Consider the following 16,446-nt stretch of genomic DNA (forward strand, 5'->3'; position numbering starts at 1 on the left):
CACAGGTCTGCCTTCCCCCGTACTTTCTGTCGGGAGTGTCGGATGCAGCTTTGCCCAGAGGAAGGCCCCAGTCGGAACTGTGAGTTTACCCCATTTCCCTTCCATGTCAGGCATTGGCCCTGCATCCCACCAGCTCTGTGCTCCAAGCCTCACTTTCCCCATCTGTTAATGGGGCACAGTGGCCCCCACCAGGCCTGGCTCATAGGCTAGAATAAGGAATGTTAATTGGGAAGTGCTGCCTGAATGCCAGAGATTAGCTGGGGCTCTGAGGGACAGCCCAGCCCACTGCAAGGCTGCGTGAGGCCCAGCTAGATCCCTCAGAAGTAGATCCCTCAGGGCTGGCCCTGCCTCGCCCTGTCCTGCTCGCCCCTTCCCTGCGGGGCTGCCTGTCAGCAGGGTTCCATATACTATCTGTCATCAGCCAATGGGCTGGGGCAACCAGGAGTAGGTCACACAGCCTATTTCCTGTTTTCTAAGGGGGAACTCAGATGCGGCGGCCTTGCTAGAGCCTAGAACAGAGGAGAGCTGAAGGGGACCATGTGACACTCCTCCTGGCCTCCCCTGGACCCACACAGGAACCAGAGGCCTCAGGTCAGTGCTTGATCCCCACCTCGGTGGGGCTCTGCCCTCCTGTGGCCTGAGCCCCCTCCTCCTACGGGCCTCCCCCAGTACCTGCTGGGGGCAGTGTGGGGCAGAGCCTCTACGTGTGGGGCTCCCCTTAGCTCATTGGGGTAGAACAGGAAGCAGATCCCCAACCCTCCACCACCCCCATTCTTTTGAGGTACCTCTACAGCCCGTCTTGAGCCTGGAGAATAAGTCACCACACAGAAAGTGGTGCCAGGCAACCTTGGGCACTGGGGCAAAATGCAGAAGCCAGGGCCCACCCCCGAGCCTGCCGGAAGGGACTCTCTGATGGGAAGAACCAGGAAACCTGCTGTTACAGGCTCCCCGGACCCCCACCCGTCCCCCTGGGAGATTGCCAAATGTGAGTGTGCCCACCCAACGTCCAGGACCCTCTGTCCCCTGGGTCGGGCTTTACCCTGCTGTATTGGAGCCTCAGTCCGATGGAAAGTCCTCTGCAGCTCCTCAGGGAGGCAGCACGGGCTCCGAAGGTGGCTCACTGTAGCCAGCAGAAGAAGGCCTGGATAGGACGGGGCGGCCCTTGGAGGCAGGAGTGGTGCTCAGGGCCTGGGAGGGATGCAGGAGAATGCCTGCACACACAGCTGGACGGGGCGGGGGCTTGGAAGCTGTCCTGTACCCCGTCAGCCAAGCACAAGACCCCAAGCCACCGGGGTCTTATAAAATCGACAAATCTTTGCTAGACAGGGGATGGGGACGGGAGAGAAGCCCCCAGAGAACCCCATGCATGGTTGTCCCCACAGAGCTTTGGGAGCGACAGGCTGCTTTCCCCATTTCACAGATGAGGAAACTGAGGCCTGGAGAGGACCGGGAAGCTGTCCAAGACTCCTTGCACATGCACCAATGCCTGACCTTCTCCTTCTCACTCCTCTCATAGTGACTCCCAGCCAACCCTATAAGAGAAAACATAAGGGAACTGGCTTTGCCTGCTGAATTTGATTTTTATTCAAAGCCCTGGGTTCATGCTCAGCTTTCCCGGGTCTTCATTGACGTGTTCGGCCAAGGCCATTATTTCTGGGCTCTCACAGGGTCTCTGGGCAAATCGTGTCCTGCTTTTGACCTGGTGCCAGCTGCCTGATCAGGACAGCAGGGCTGGAAGGGCTGGAGCCATTGAGGCTCGCCATCACCCGCTTTACAGAGGAGCTAACTGAGGCAGGTACATAGGAGCGCCCACAGGAAACACTGGGCTTCCCAGGGTGGACCCAGAGTCCACTAAGAAAACATGGAGACCACTCACCACCTTGCCCCGGCACCTGCCAGAATATAGAGAGTCTGTCCTTCACCATCGGTGTTCTTGTCAGCAGGACAGGGCTTGTGGCCACACTTTTGAGGTGGGGAAACTGAGGCCCAGAGATAGTAAACAATTTGCATTCAGACCCACAATTGGTCATGATAGAAGGCCTGTCTCCTGAAGGGGAGAAGAGGCAAATGAGGTGTGCAGGCTCTGGCAGGCTCAAGCCATGCCCTTGCTCTGTGCCTCAGTTTCCCACCATATAAGGTAAGGTTGGACAGAGGGTCCTGGAGAGACATTCACTGGGCAACTGCACAGAGCCACCTGGAGAATGGACCAGAATTCCTTCCATCTAACTGGAAAAGAGCTGCCCCCCCAAGGAGGGCCTCCCACCCTGGCCCCAGATGACCTCAGGTCTTCCCAGGCCAGGCCTTTCCAGAAGGCCTTCAGCCCTGGAGTCAGGATGGGCTCTGGCCACTTGCGGGGAAAAAGCTGTAACCCCACCCCTCTCTAGGCCATAATCGGCGTGAGGATTCAGACACGGGGCCCAGAACGCAGACCAGAGTCTCGTCCCCATGTGCCCCTTACAGCTCCCTCAGATCTTGGGAAGAAGGAGGTAAGGTTACTCGCACCCTTCTGATTTTGGATCTCTATGCCAAAGTGGTGGCCCAGCTCCTCGCCCCATCTGAGCTAATGTTTTAGTCATCTTTTTTCTAATTTGTCTCAGACATGTTAAATTCTATTCCAACTTACATTTCAATTTAGAGTCATTGACTTTCCAAATATTTTTCAAAGTATTATCATGTGTCAGATATTCATAACAGGGACTTGGGTGCCTGGCTGGCTCTGTCGGTAGAGCGTGCGTCTCTTGATCTCAGGGTCATGAGTTCGAGCCCCATGTTGGATGTAGAGATTACTTAAAAATAAAATCTTTAGGGGCACCTGGGTGGCTCAGTTAAGCATCTGACTTCGGCTCACAGTTCGTGAGTTCAGGCCCCCTGTCTGTGCTGACAGCTCAGAGCCTGGAGCCTGCTTCAGATTGTGGTTCCCTCTCTCTCTGCCCCTCCTCCACTCATGCTCTGTCTCTGTCTCTCAAAAATAAATAAATGTTAAAAAAAATTTTTTTTAAATCTTTAAAAAAATAGGGGCACCTGGATGGCTCAGGTGGTTGAGCGTCTGACTTTTGGTTTTGGCTCAGGTCACGATCTCACAGTTTGTGAGCTGGAGCCCCACATCTGCACGGACCGTGGGGAGCCTGCTTAGGATTCCCTCTCTCCCTCTCTCTGCCCCTCCCCTGCTCACATGTGTGCTCTCTCTCATCTCTCTCTCTCAAATAAATCAACTCTAAAATGATGATAATAATAAATAACAGGGACTATTATACAGGGCCAGGTATGTGGGGAGCCCTGAGCTGTTGACTTAACCCTCACACCAGCATCGTGAAGCCAAGCTCCGTTCTTATACCTGATTTATAGGAAACTGAGGCACAGAGAAGTCCAGGCACGAGGTCATCTTGTTCACTGATCTGAGTCACAGATCTTACTGCATAAACTAGCCCCCAGCACTCCCACTGTCTGCCCGCCCCCACGCCCTGAAGAAGGTGGAGAGGCATCTGGGTCCTGCCCACCACATACTAGCCTTGATCGTAGGCAACTCTCTCAGTTCCTTTATCAGAAAATGCAGCTTAAACTCCTTCTGCACACACAGAATCAGTTAAGTGAGAGAGTGGGTGTTGAGCACAGAGCACTCGACCTGGCACGTCACAAAACATTCAGCTTTGCTCGTTGGGTACGCTCACCAGCCGCAGAACCTTGGGCTAAACCTCAGTTTCCTCTTCTGTTACTGGGAGTCACGACAGATTTTTGTGGGCGTTAAATAAGTGGATGTGAAGAAGTTAGGAGCATACGAAGAGTGTTCCGTAAGTCCTAAGTGTCTGTCTAGAGACGGAGGGAGAGAGAGATGGGAGGGATACATACCAGTATCCCTGCTTTGGACGCTGCAATTCTATTTACAAATGAACAGAAAATGGAGTATGGGGATGTGCTTCCGGACAAGACAGCATCTTGCTCCCAAGTAATCCTGACTTTGCTTGAAATCAGATTCAGAGCAACTCGATAATGGAAGCATCGTGACAACAAGAGAGGGCTTGGACGGATCAGTTCAGCAAAGGGGCAGACCCAGGCCTCTCATGTGGCAGCTGGGTAGATAGCTGTGTGGGCAGTGGGGACTGTGCCACAGATCGTAGCACCCCAGGGCCCACTAGGAACCCCAACACGAGTGGGAACTCACTGCCCTCTTTGTCCCCCTAGCAGCCTTGGAGTCATGGCCAGTCCTGAGCACCCTGGAAGCCCTGGATGGATGGGACCCATTGCCCAGTGCGCGACAGGGACCGAGCAGGAAGCAGCAGCCACTGGCCCAGACCTCCCATGTCCAGGACCCGATGAACACTTAGGTGAGCTTGAGGCTTGGGGCTTGATCAGAGATAGAGGTCTAAAGACATCTGAAATACAAATGTGGGCCCTTCAACAGATGCCGCGGGAGAGGGGGCAGCTTTCCTAAGTTGACACAAGAATTTGGTGCCAGTCATCTTTCTGGGAGATGGTTCCAGGAGTCATAGCAGGGGAGCGGTAAATTGAGGAAAGGAAGGGCAGGAAGCCAGGACAGGATGTTGATGGAGAGATTACTGCTGGAGGCAACTGGGCTCAGTCCCAGAGGGGGTCCTCTGCAAGACATATGGAACACATCTCAGAGTCATCCCATCCAAGAGGTGAGGGGACCAGTCCCATCCTTCATCAGCCAAGGAAAGTTCCAGAACATACCGCTTTAGCTGAAGGAAGCCCTCAGTGTGAGAGTCCTAGGTGCTTCCAGTAGAAGCCAGTGGGACATTCTGGACCAGTGAGTGCCCAGCACCGCTATAGTGTCATGTCCTGGAGCAAATTTATTTACTCATTCGTGCATTCCTTCAGTATGCGCCTATGGACCGTCTGCTCTGTCCTTGGCCCTGTGCGGGGCCCTGGGGAAAACAAGAGCGAATCAAGCACCGCAGGCCCTCCAGTGTGGTAGGGAAACAGATCTGTGAAAAATAATTTGAGATGTCACCAAAATAGGCTGTAGGGACGAGGTGGGAGGCTCTTACTCTGATGCAAGGGGACAGTTGAAGTGACATCTGGGCTGGGTCTTGAAGGGCACCGGAGCCCCATATCCCTTGAAATAAAATGCACAGCGATCTGTGCATCTCGGCGGGGAAGGATTCTCATCGTTCCCGAGATCCTCAGAAGGGCTCATCGCCCCAGGGAGGTCGAAGACACACTGTTCGGTTTGCAGGTAGGCAAACAGGAGGGTTCTTGTCAGGCGGAAGGAGTGGCAGGTGCAAGCAAAGGCGGGGAATGTGGGAAGCCAGAGAGGGAAGAGTCTGGAGGGGCCCACCGTGCTGAGCCTGGAGCCCGGCATCCTCAATCGCTCCCTCCGCTGGTCGCCCAGTGTGAGCTCAGGGGCCGGGGCAACCGCACGGGCGTCAGCGCTGGAGGGAGTGCAGAAGCCAACAAGCCACCGTCCCTGCTTGTCAGGAGCATGGGCCTCGGGCGCCCGTGGCCAACCTGCAGGCCGGAAGTGGATGGTGCAACGGGAACGTGCCGCGTTTCACAACGGAGACACCAGCTGGCGGTGCGGGTGGGGGGAGGAGGAGGGGTGCCGCGTCAGGCTGTCAGGGGCGGGGGGCGGGCTGGACGCAGCCGGGGTGGGCCCGGCGTCTGGGCAGGGGGGGGCCGGGGAGGGGGATGCGCAGGGCTCTTCCGGATTCGGACATCCCACCCCAGACAGACCCAGCCATCTCCCCACAGTGCACCGAGCCGGTGCAAGTGCTTAAGGGTGCCGTCCCTCCAGACACCCCCGGCGGCCCCAGCCCCAACTCCAGCATGACCACCGGGGAGCTGCAGGAGTACTGGCGGAAGGAGAAGCGCGGCTGGAGGCGCGTCAAGCTGCTCTTTGAGGTCGCGTCGGCCCGCATCGAGGAGAGAAAGGTCTCCAAGTTCGTGGTAAGTGGACCTCCGAGATCCGGCAGCGACGGCCCGCCTTTCACCACCTCCTTCCTGGCCCCCGCGCAAGTCGGTGGGGCCTCCACTCTCCCGAGGATGAAATGGATGAAATGGGCCCTCGCACTTTGACTCACAGGGTTCTAAGGCGGGGGGGGGGCCAAAAGCCAGATCTTGAGCTCCGCATTGTGCTCAGAACTGTGAGAACTGTAGATGTGTGAGTCACGGTTCCTGATCCTGAGGAGGAACTGGCCCACATTAAGGCCGTGCCGCCCACAACTAACCACCTGCGTCTCTTCGCCAGTCTTTGTTCCCCACCCCCGTCATTTATGTTATTATTAATAACTAAGAATATTATTAATAATTATATATCCTATAAAATAATGATATATCATCATCATAATTACTCTATTTTCTTTAAATTAGATTACTTTTTAAAAACACTAAACAAGGGGCGCCTGGGTGGCCCAGCTCTTGATTTCAGCTCAGATCATGATCCAGAGTTCTGGGATCAAGCCCCCCCATAGGGCTCTGCACTGAGTGTGGAACCTGCTTGGGATTCTCTCCCTCCGTCTCTCTCTGCCGTTCTCTGCTTGCGCTTGCTCTCTCTCTCTCTCTAAAATAAATTTAATTTTTTTTAAACCACTAAATAGCTTTCAAAGGGGAACCAATATCACATAGCATAAAGAAAAGATAATTATAAAAGTAACTACAAGGAGAGCTAAGTGCTATTATTAGATTCTAGCTGGTCATGCCATGGCTGGCGGGAGGCTCTGGGGTTAGGGGTTGTTGCTCGTTTTGTTAAAATGGAATTTTAGGGGTGCCCGGGTGGCTCAGCTGGTTAAGGGTCCGACTTTAGCTCGGGTCACGATCTCGAGGTTGGTGAGTTCGACTCCCACATCAGGCTCACTGCTGTCAGTACAGAGCCTGCTTGGGATCCTCTGCCCCCCTCTTTCTGCCCCTCCCCCACTTGCACCTACACACACACACACACACACACTCTCTGTCTCTCTCAAAAATAAAATAAAACATGAAACTAGATGAATAAGGGGCGCCTGGGTGGCTCAGTTGGTTAAGCGTCCGACTTTGGCTCAGGTCATGATCTCACGGTTCACGAGTTTGAGATCCGCATCAGGCTCTGTGCTGATGGCTCAGAGCCTGGAGCCTGCTTCAGCTTCTGTGTCTCCCTCTCTCTCTCTCTGCCCCTCCCCCACTCTTGCTCTGTCTCTCTCTGTCTGTCAAAAAATGAATAAACATTAAGAAAAAACAAATTTTAATAGATAAATAAATAAATAAAATGGAGTTTTTGCCCGTGTTGGGGGCTACGTTAGTGTCCAAGTAGGAGCCATATTCAACCCTTCTCCCTGCCTTGCCCCCTTAATTGGGACTGGGATAATAACAACGGGGACACTGAGCACTGGCCGCGTGTTGAGCACAGTCCCCCGTCCCTGCAGTGCATTAACTCATTTCGTCCTCACCCAGTGAGGGAGGCGCTACCACTATCCTCGTTTCATGCATGGGAAAACTGAGGCTTGGAGAGAGAGGGTCAAGTACCCACCTAAGACCACACAGCTAGAGCGCGGTGGAGCTGGATTTGCAGCCCAGGCAGCCTGTGCCCTTAATCAGTATGGTCTAGCTGAACGAGAATCGAGAGGCAGTAATTTTCTTACCGTATAACATCACCGCCAGCATACCGCCTAAAACCACCTCTCAAGTGGATCTAATCCAGGCTCCCCAGTTTAGGAACCTGGGGCCGGGTTTTGACGATATGGGTGGGGAGCACCCCCAGGCTCCCTGTCCCCTCCCCTCCCCCCCCCCCCCCCGTTTCCTGTGCTCTTTGTCCCGCGAGACGCCTCCATGCTGCCGTGTTTGGTATTCTCGGGTTGACTCTTGTCATGATTCGCTTTTATAGCTCAGCAGATGCTGATGGCAATTCAAAACAGAATTGCGTATAACGATAACCCATTTTCAGGGTATGCTTGAAACTGTGATCATCATTGTTTTTTATTTGCCGGGGCTCACTCTGTCAGTTAAAACCTCCTGTCGGAGGTAGTCAAACGCTCTCTCTCTTTGCGCCGTAGATGTACCAAATCGTCGTCATCCAGACAGGGAGTTTTGACAGCAACAAAGCCGTGCTGGAGCGGCGCTATTCAGACTTTGAGACGCTCCAGAAAAACCTCCTCAAGACGTTCAGGGAAGAGATCGAGGATGTCGTCTTCCCCAAGAAGCACCTGATGGGCAACTTCACGGAGGAGATGATCTCCGAGCGCAAGTTGGCCTTCAAGGAGTACCTGAGCCTGCTCTACGCCATCCGCTGTGTGCGGCGGTCCCGCGAGTTCATCGATTTCCTAACCCGGCCGGAGCTCAGGGAGGCCTTTGGCTGCCTGCGAGGCGGCCAGTACACCAGGGCCCTGGACATCCTGGTGCGCGTGGTGCCCCTGCAGGAGAAGCTGACGGCCCACTGCCCCGTAATGGTGGTCCCCGCCCTCTGTGCCATGCTGGTGTGCCACCGTGACCTTGAACACCCTGCTGAAGCCTTTGCGGTGGGTGAGAGGGCCCTCCAGTGCCTGCAAGCCCGGGAGGGCCATCGCTACTACGCCCCCCTGCTGGACGCCATGATCCGCCTGGCCTACACGCTGGGCAGAGACTTCATTTCGCTGCAGAAAAGGCTGCAGGACAGCCAGCTCCGGAAGCCCACCCCCTGGGGCCTCACCCTGAAGGAACTCACCGTGCGGGAATATCTGTACTGAGCCCCTCTGGCAGGCGGGCTGGAGACTTGGGGTCACCGCTGCTCAGTGGGCGGTTTGGGGTTCACGTTTTAGTGGGCAGAGCCACGTTGGACCCTAGGTTGCTGGGCGACCTTGGACAAGTCCTTCCTCTGGCCCTCCGTTTCCCCATCTCTGTTGAACAGAGGTCCCTCGGGGCATCCTTGGAAGCCTCCGCTCGAGTCCTGTGTCCCTTCGATGCCAGGTTCACCTCATCTCAAAACCACGAACCCAGCTGCCCAAATGCCAGAGAGTGAGATCCATCTTTCTGGTGCTTTTGCAGGTAGCTGGAGGGGAGGTTGACATTGCACACCACGGACGAAGCTTAACCCATCTCGTACAGACCGCTCTCTCCAGCTGTCCTCTCTTTCCTCTCTGCTCCTTCTCCCTGACCTTTCCTGCAGATATCCCCACCGTTATCCTAAATATTCCAGCTCTTCCCTCTTAGCATGTAAACCTGACTCGGCAAAACAAAAGCTCATCCACTGCTCCTCAAGGCCAACTTTGTCCCTAAGATGGGGTGCATGGGACCCTTTGAAGGGCGGAGGGACACTGGGCTGGAACATAATCATGTCATAAGATTCTGTGAAACGAGGCATTTTTAGGAAGGGAAGTTGCCCACGATTCTCTGGTTAGGATTATGCAACTCATTGCCGGGTTGGGTTTTCATTTATGGGCAACTGGCCCCCAAATAGGCTCCTTGAGTTATGGAGACACAGCCCTGAAGGGAGGTGGGGTGATACACAGTGGGACCTCTGGGTAGGACACTGATTGAATGCTTAACACCTCCCCATTGAGGAACAATGTTCTTGGAACCTCTGTGCCGGATGGGGATGCCCTTGGCCGAAGTCTGCTTTCAGGAAAGGACACCGAGAGCCCAGAGTGGAGGGGAGTCTGGACCCATAACCCAGGCTCGACACTGGTCCTGAAGCTGATGGTACAGGCTGGTTTGGGCCAATGTGTGTTTGAGGCTAGAAGTCCCTGGAGACCTAAACCATCTGCTTGAACTTATCAGAGCAAAATAAAGAGGCTGTAACTTGGACCCATAATGTGGGGCACCAGCCTGGCCTGTGCGAGGATCTGGCTCAGCACGGGGATCACAGTGGGTGTGGACGGGCATCCGCCAAGCTGCACCGGGATGTGTTCAACCGCGACACCGTGTGGCGGCAGCTGTAGCAGCCCGATCAGGCTCTGGCCTCGAGGCTAGAAACATCTGATGATACCTTGGGACAGAGAAAGCTTCAAGTCCCCCAATTTATGCGGGGAGGACACTTTGAATGGGAGATGATGGGCTTCTTGAAAATCTGGACATGTGGGAAATTACAGTGTTAAGTGGAAATACAAAGGGCCGTGACTCTACTTGTCATGGTGAAGAAGACCGTACTGATGTCGTGAGTCATTTCGTCCAATGGGAAATGCCATCAACTATAAGGTCCACCAGATATTCACTCAGAAGGAAAATATGGCCAACACGGGGAGTGTGATAGGAGTTTCCAGCAAGAAGCTGGGAGAGCAAAGACTTAGCTCCCAATGTAAGAAACCTGCTTGGGAGAAAGGACGATCAGGAAATGCGAGAATCAAATTTGGCACCAGGTGGGGGGTGGCAGTCTTCCTCCTAGAACTTGAACTGTGAGTGTTAGGGTCTGAACACATACAGTGTGGTCCAAAATACTTCATGCAGAGAGGTCACCGTAAAGTGGCCTCAGAGGCAGGTGCTCTAGGTCCCTGACACCCCAGAAAGCAGGTTCTCTCTGAGGGAAGTCAACATCAACTCAGGCCAACAGAGAGTGTAAGGTGCCATTGACCAGAGGTGCTGAAATGTGGGATGGGGGGCAGAATGTGTCTCAAAATCACATATATATGTGTGTAGTGTAGATGGAGAAATTTTAAAAAAAATTTTTTTAACGTTTTATTTATATTTGAGAGACAGAGAGAGAGAGTGCGCGCAATGGGGGAGGGGCAGAGAGAGAGGGAGATGCAGAATCCGAAGCAGGCTCCAGGCTCTGAGCTGTCAGCACAGAGCCTGACGTGGGGCTTGAACCCACGAACCGTGTGACCGGAGCTGAAGTCGGACCCTTCACTGACTGAGCCACCCAGGTGCCCTGCAAATTTTTCTAAAGCCTATATGGGGTGGAAGGAACTTACAAGACCATGAACCCCACCTGTCTTCCCCCTGGACACAGTCCCAGGACTCAGGGAGCTCCCAGTGGGAGCATCATGCCAGTCTCACCCACACCCAGGAACCCATTCTGGGCACTCGGCCCCTAAGCCTGAGTGGGCTGGGGGCTCATTCCTACAGAAGCCTGCTCCAGCAGCCCCTCCCTCCCATCCGCAGGGGTCAGGCTGCTTGGGAAGGCAGCAGGTGTCTTACCCTGCCCCAAGGCAGGCTGGGAAGATGGCATCTCTAATGGCTGCCCATGGGCTAAAAACCAGAGCATTTTTGGAGCCCAACTGTGTGTCTGGGGCTTTCCTCAGCACTGCCGGTCCAGCTCTGCCCAGGAGATATTCTTATCCCATTTCACACATGAGCACACAGACACATAGCTTAAGTGACTTGCCCAAGGTCCCACCACTAATGACAGGTACAGCAGGAAATTAAACTCAGGCCTGTGTGACCCCAGGCCTGTGCCTTCCCCACTGAGCCCTACTTCAGAGGGGAGCGGTGAGAAGAGACAGTAGGGATATGTCCCTGGTCCTCTTATCCTTAAGGACCCTTAAAGGTCATTTCACTCACCTCTGTTTCTAGGTGGGACACAACCTGGAGAAGAAACTCACTCAAGGTCACACAGTGAGACAGGGATAGCTCCGGGACCAGACCTGGGGTGTCCACATCAAAGTCATACAGTCTGGCAGGCAGGACAGAGAGAACGATCCCTTCAAAGAGGCCCTTGGGGGTCACCCAGCTGAACCTGGGGGCGCAGGGCCAGTCTTGAGGCTTGGGCCGGGGGCCGGCCGGCCGGGAGGCTCAGGTCACAGTAGGCTCTGGTCCACGTGGCCTTGGCTCTGGATGTCCCCTTGGCTGCAACTCTGTCCTGGAGCTGCAAGGCCAGTTCCCATGCCACCTGCTGGTGGGGGAGGGGCACCTGCTCAGGGGCTCTCCAGATGCTTCCTGTCCCTCCTGCAGCAACTGCAAAGAGCTGCCTTCCCAGAATCCTCCTGCTCGGCCCCACACACCCCCCTTTTTGGGGCCCCACAATGCCACCACCTGTTCTAACATTCACTTACCATTTTTCTTTTAGCAGTCCCCTTTTACTTATGTAAATTTGCCTGAAAAAGAAACTTCTTATTACTGTTATAAATGGAAAATCAGAATCGCTTGCTATAATTAGAAAGGTAGCGTAAAAATAAACACAGTGAAACCTATTGCTGTGAATACACTTCACAGGCCTTTGTCTGAGACAGGCCTTGAATGTGAGGCCGCCAGAGGCTCTTTGTGAAAAGAGACAGAGACACCAAGTTGAGACTTCTCTTCGATTTACTCAGAAGGACTGAAAAATCCTGCCAACGGAAATAAGTTTCCGACCACGTAGGCTGGATCGTTCGATGTTGTCTGTGCATGGTCCCCTACCATCTGGGGTCCTACTCCCCGCTGCCTGGTCCATGGCCTTGGTCCCCCACCCTCAGCCCTGTATTCAGCCCTGCTGGCTCCCCAGCAACTCAGTCGTGGGCCTGGTTTTGACTTTGGTTGACATCCTTGGCTTTCAACACCCCACTTGGGAGGTGGTACCTAGGCTCCAGGTCCTGGCTTCATACCTGATTTCAGGTAAGACCCTCAATTGGAAGGAAAATTCTAGCTCAGTCAAAATTCAGATCTGCAACACATCCTCTGGTTCGTGTCGCTGTGCCCTGCCCCCCAGTATGAGCAAGAAAATGCTGCTCTCCCAAAGAGGCCCTGCACAGAGCCCTGGCCTCATAGTCTGCTCCCAGAATAGGTTCCCACCAGCCTTATCCATCTATCTGTGCACATTCTCATTTTCTCAGTAAACAGCGATTGACAATGCTCCCACTATTTGCCAGACCCTGCCAAGACCTGGGGACACAGCAGTGAAGGGCACAGCCCCAGTCTCTAACCACACTGAGGTTAGAAGGGAGTCACTCACAGAGCAAATGGAGCCTGAGACCAAATAGTCTCCCTCAGCCAGATAGTCAGGGAAGGCTTCTCAGAGGAAGAGGTATTTAAGGGAGCCACAGGAGAAGCTGAGGAGGCACTACAGGGTGGGGAGGGGAGAATTTTAGGCAGAAGAAAAGCAGAAGCACCCTCGAGGCAGGAAACTCCATCCCTGGGGACCCTTGGTTGAGGCCTGGGCCCAGAAGGGGATCGAGATGCCCTTTCCCCGATGCACCACCCTGGTGGTACCCACTTCGAGGAAGGGCTCCAAGTGCTGACAAATATGCCTGGCAAGCCACATCTGTGCCATTATCCACCTCCAGTTACTGGCTCATTGCAAAGTGGACAAGCTGGGAGCTTGTGTTTAGGACGCACAGACCCTTTTGGTTACAAGCAACAGAAACCCTGGGTAATTTAGCAGGGGAGGAATTTATTATCCAAAAAATCCAGGAATAGACTAGCTTCAAGCCAAGTTGGATCCCAACAATCAAACCTCGTCATCTGGTCTCTCTCTAACTTTCACTTTCTGTCTCTCTTCCTTCTGCTTCCCCTGCTTTGCCTCTCCCTCGGGCTCTCCTCCTGGTGACAGGATGGCTGGAGCGACACCAGGCTCATATGCTTCCCTCTGGGCAATCCCGGTGGATCCCCCTCCAGGGCCTTGTGAAGTCCCTGGCCGGTAGGATATGGACGAAACACCCACATGTCCTTTCCTGAGGAGCCCGGCAGGGCAGATCCTGTCCCCAAGTGCTGCGACCACAATTAGCTTGCCCAGCCTTCAACAGAAATAAGTCTTAACATATTGTTTTGTAATCTGTTTTCCAAATTTTAAAATAGACTTTGTTTTTTTTTTAGATCAGTTTTCTTTTCACGGCAAAACTGAGTGGCAGATACAGAGATTTTCCATAGAGCCCCTGTCCCCACACACGCAGAGCCTCCCCCGTGGTCACATCCTTCACCAGAGTGGTACATGTGTGACAACTGATGAACCTGCATGAACACATCATGATCACCCAGAGCCCACAGTTTTCATCAGGGCTCACTCTTGGTGTTGCGCTTTCCAGGGGGTGAGACAAATGTAACCACCATGGACATGTATCTTAAAATTAAAGCATGGTTGCAGTATGATTAAATTTTGTCGATCTATCATGAGCATTTTCCTGGAATATATCATATTCTTCCATGTTATTTTTAACTTATTTTAACCATCTTGTAATGTTCCAAATTTTCCTCACTAAAGGCAATACTGCAGCATGTGCCCGGGTCCAATGTCTTTTCGTATTTGTACGCTCCTAAGGCAATTTCTGACTGTGGCGTTTCTGAATCATAAGCACTTTTAATGGTTTTGATAATATTACATTCCCTCCAGAGAGTCTGTGCTAACGCACTCCGCACAGCATCGGGACGTTAGCAGTTTTAAACTATTTCCGGTGTGAAAGATGAGAAGTGGTATCCGTGGCTTAATTGTTCTTAGTAAGTATGAACACTTTTCATGGGCTTATTGGTCACCCGTATTGTACTGGAAGTTATTGAAATGTTCTTTCCCCCCCCCCCCCCGCTTTGCATCACACCCTTCCGGAGGGAGGCGGGACCGAATCCCGCAATTTACAAAGCGGCCGGCAGATGGCGCTGCCACCCTGACGGCTCCGAGAGCTTCCGCGCGGTGCTGGAGAAGAGGAATGAAACCAAAGAGAAATTGAGCATTTCTCCAAAAAGAAAAAAAAAACAACTTTGAAAAACTGTTCAAAAGGGCTTGAAATAATGCTAAGCAAGTGGTGTGCTGGGAAGGCGCCGACGTTTCGCTGCCTCCTTTACTGCCCCCCCCCCCCCCGCCCCGCTCCGCGGATGTTTGTTGGGGGGGGGTCCCCGGGGGGCTCCCACTTGGAGTTCAGGACTTCACTTTTCGTTTCTGTTCCCGCATCCTCTCCCCGCAGCACCGAGACGCATAGGGGAGGAAGGAGGTCTACTTGTAGCCGCATCCCGCCACCCCCCACCTCCAGGGGCTATCAGAAGGAAGCAGGCAAACACAATAATTGCAAACAAAATAAGGCGCACAAAATAAAGGGCGGGCATGAAGAAGCTCCAGGAACTGGCGGGCCCAGGGTCCCGCCTCCTGTGGTCAGACCTTTAACCTGCTGGCTTCTGAGGGAGGGGGCTGGAGTCAGTCTCCCTCGGTACGGGGGCAGGGCCCTTTCACAAGTATCGAGGGAGGGGGCGCAGGTACCCCCAGGGGCCGAGCCACATGACTTTCCAGGAGCGAGAGTCTAACCCTAACCTTCTGAGGCCCCAGGTGGTGCTGTGGGCTTCTCATCCATCTGCCTACAGAATTGGGGGAGGGGATGCGCCACGCACTTTGACTTCTTTTCGCCATTAACTGCCCACCCAGGGCCTGGTGGGGGGGCTGTTGATAAAGCATAGGTCAGATGAATAAGGACAATGGAAGGAAGGAAGAGGGAGACAGAGTGGCAAGAAAAAGAAAAGAGAACTCGACCTGGCTTGTTAGAGTGTCAGTTGGTACAACCACTAAGGAAAACATATAGGTATATATTAAAACATATATATGTAATATATTATATATATTATATATTATATACATATAATATTTATACATTATATATTATATACATATAATATTTGTATCTATAATAGTTATATCTATAAAACATATATATTCATATATATGTGTATATTATATATATATATATATATATATTTGTAAATTAGAATACTATACGGCCATGAAAAAGACTACACTGACACACAATAAAGCGGCTGAATCTCACAAGCAGGGCCGAGTGTGAGCAGTCAGACACAAAAGAACACAGCCTGTGTGACTCCAGTGAAGGAAGCTCAAGAAGAGGAGAAAACTGAACGATAGTGGTTAAGGATGCTTACTTACATGGCAAAAACCCTAAAAGGAAAGAAAATAAAAAGCAGAAGGGGTTAATACGCAAGTCGAGATACTGGCTATTACTTGGGAGGGGGTGGTGGTGAGGATCTCAGTCTGTGGGTAGTGCTCAGTTCTTAGTCTCGTGCAATGGTTACAAGGGTATTTGCTTTGTGATAATTGGTTACGCTGTGCACTTATATCTCTGGGCTTTGCGTTATATTTCACAATAAAAGGATTTCAATAAAAGAATGGTTAGATGCAGCAAATAGGAATTCAGGGTTTATTATGCACCACGTGTGGTGGCACTCAGGGCTGGAATTTGAACGCAAGGCTCCGGCCCCCAGCCTGTGCTAAACCACTGGGCACGGAGTAGGGGGTGGGGTGATTCCTTGAACTTCAGGGCTCCGACTAGTGAACAGTGCAGACTAAGACACTTTACACCCACCCAGCTAGCGTGGCACTCTGACCTTAGGTCCACACTTGCCCGAAACCACAGGAAGGAGTCGTGAAAGGTGGATACTCAGGAATAACAATCAGCCAGGGGGGCAGAGAGGTCCCTACGGGTGCCTCGTTAAAATAACCGTGCTTGATACATTGAGATGGTGCCAGTTCTTCCCCTCTCCCTGTCTCCATGCCATTACCATGTGACATTGCAGCTGTCCTCACTGCAGATGCAGGGTCTATTTCCCCAGCCCTCAAGCCTGGGCTGTCTCAGACACTTGCTCTGGCCAATATGATGTGGCACAAGGGACAGTGTGCCAGTTCCAAGCCTTGGCCTCAAGAGA

The 16,446-nt window shown here is 52.9% G+C and overlaps 1 protein-coding gene across 3 annotated transcripts; it reads left to right on the plus strand.

Moving 5' to 3' along the window:
- Nucleotides 1–465: 465 nt before the first annotated feature.
- On the plus strand, nt 466–10,049 carry SNX20 (sorting nexin 20). Of its 3 annotated transcripts, none has more exons than XM_053210402.1 (5): nt 466–591; nt 4,183–4,321; nt 5,113–5,194; nt 5,753–5,904; nt 7,983–10,049. In XM_053210402.1, exons 2-5 carry the CDS (start codon nt 4,193–4,195, stop codon nt 8,649–8,651), a joined length of 1,032 nt encoding a protein of 343 aa, XP_053066377.1. In that variant the 5' UTR covers nt 466–591; nt 4,183–4,192; the 3' UTR covers nt 8,652–10,049. The 3 variants fall into 3 exon arrangements, with proteins under 3 accessions (XP_053066377.1, XP_026900251.1, XP_053066378.1); XM_053210403.1 differs by having other exon boundaries at nt 478–591; nt 4,180–4,321; XM_027044450.2 differs by lacking the exon at nt 5,113–5,194 and having other exon boundaries at nt 4,183–4,322.
- Nucleotides 10,050–16,446: the final 6,397 nt, after the last annotated feature.

This window comes from Acinonyx jubatus, chromosome E2 (assembly GCF_027475565.1).
Source record: "Acinonyx jubatus isolate Ajub_Pintada_27869175 chromosome E2, VMU_Ajub_asm_v1.0, whole genome shotgun sequence".
In the NCBI taxonomy this organism is placed as follows: Eukaryota; Metazoa; Chordata; class Mammalia; order Carnivora; family Felidae; genus Acinonyx; species Acinonyx jubatus.

Excerpts from the sequence above, each read along its gene's own strand:
- SNX20 (XM_053210402.1), top strand. The coding sequence starts at position 4,193 with ATGGCCAGTCCTGAGCACCCTGGAAGCCCTGGATGGATGGGACCCATT. Across the intron at positions 4,322-5,112 it reads CAGGACCCGATGAACACTTA|GGGAAGGATTCTCATCGTTC; the intron begins GGTGAGCTTGAG and ends TGCATCTCGGCG. Across the intron at positions 5,195-5,752 it reads ACACACTGTTCGGTTTGCAG|ACACCCCCGGCGGCCCCAGC; the intron begins GTAGGCAAACAG and ends CCGTCCCTCCAG.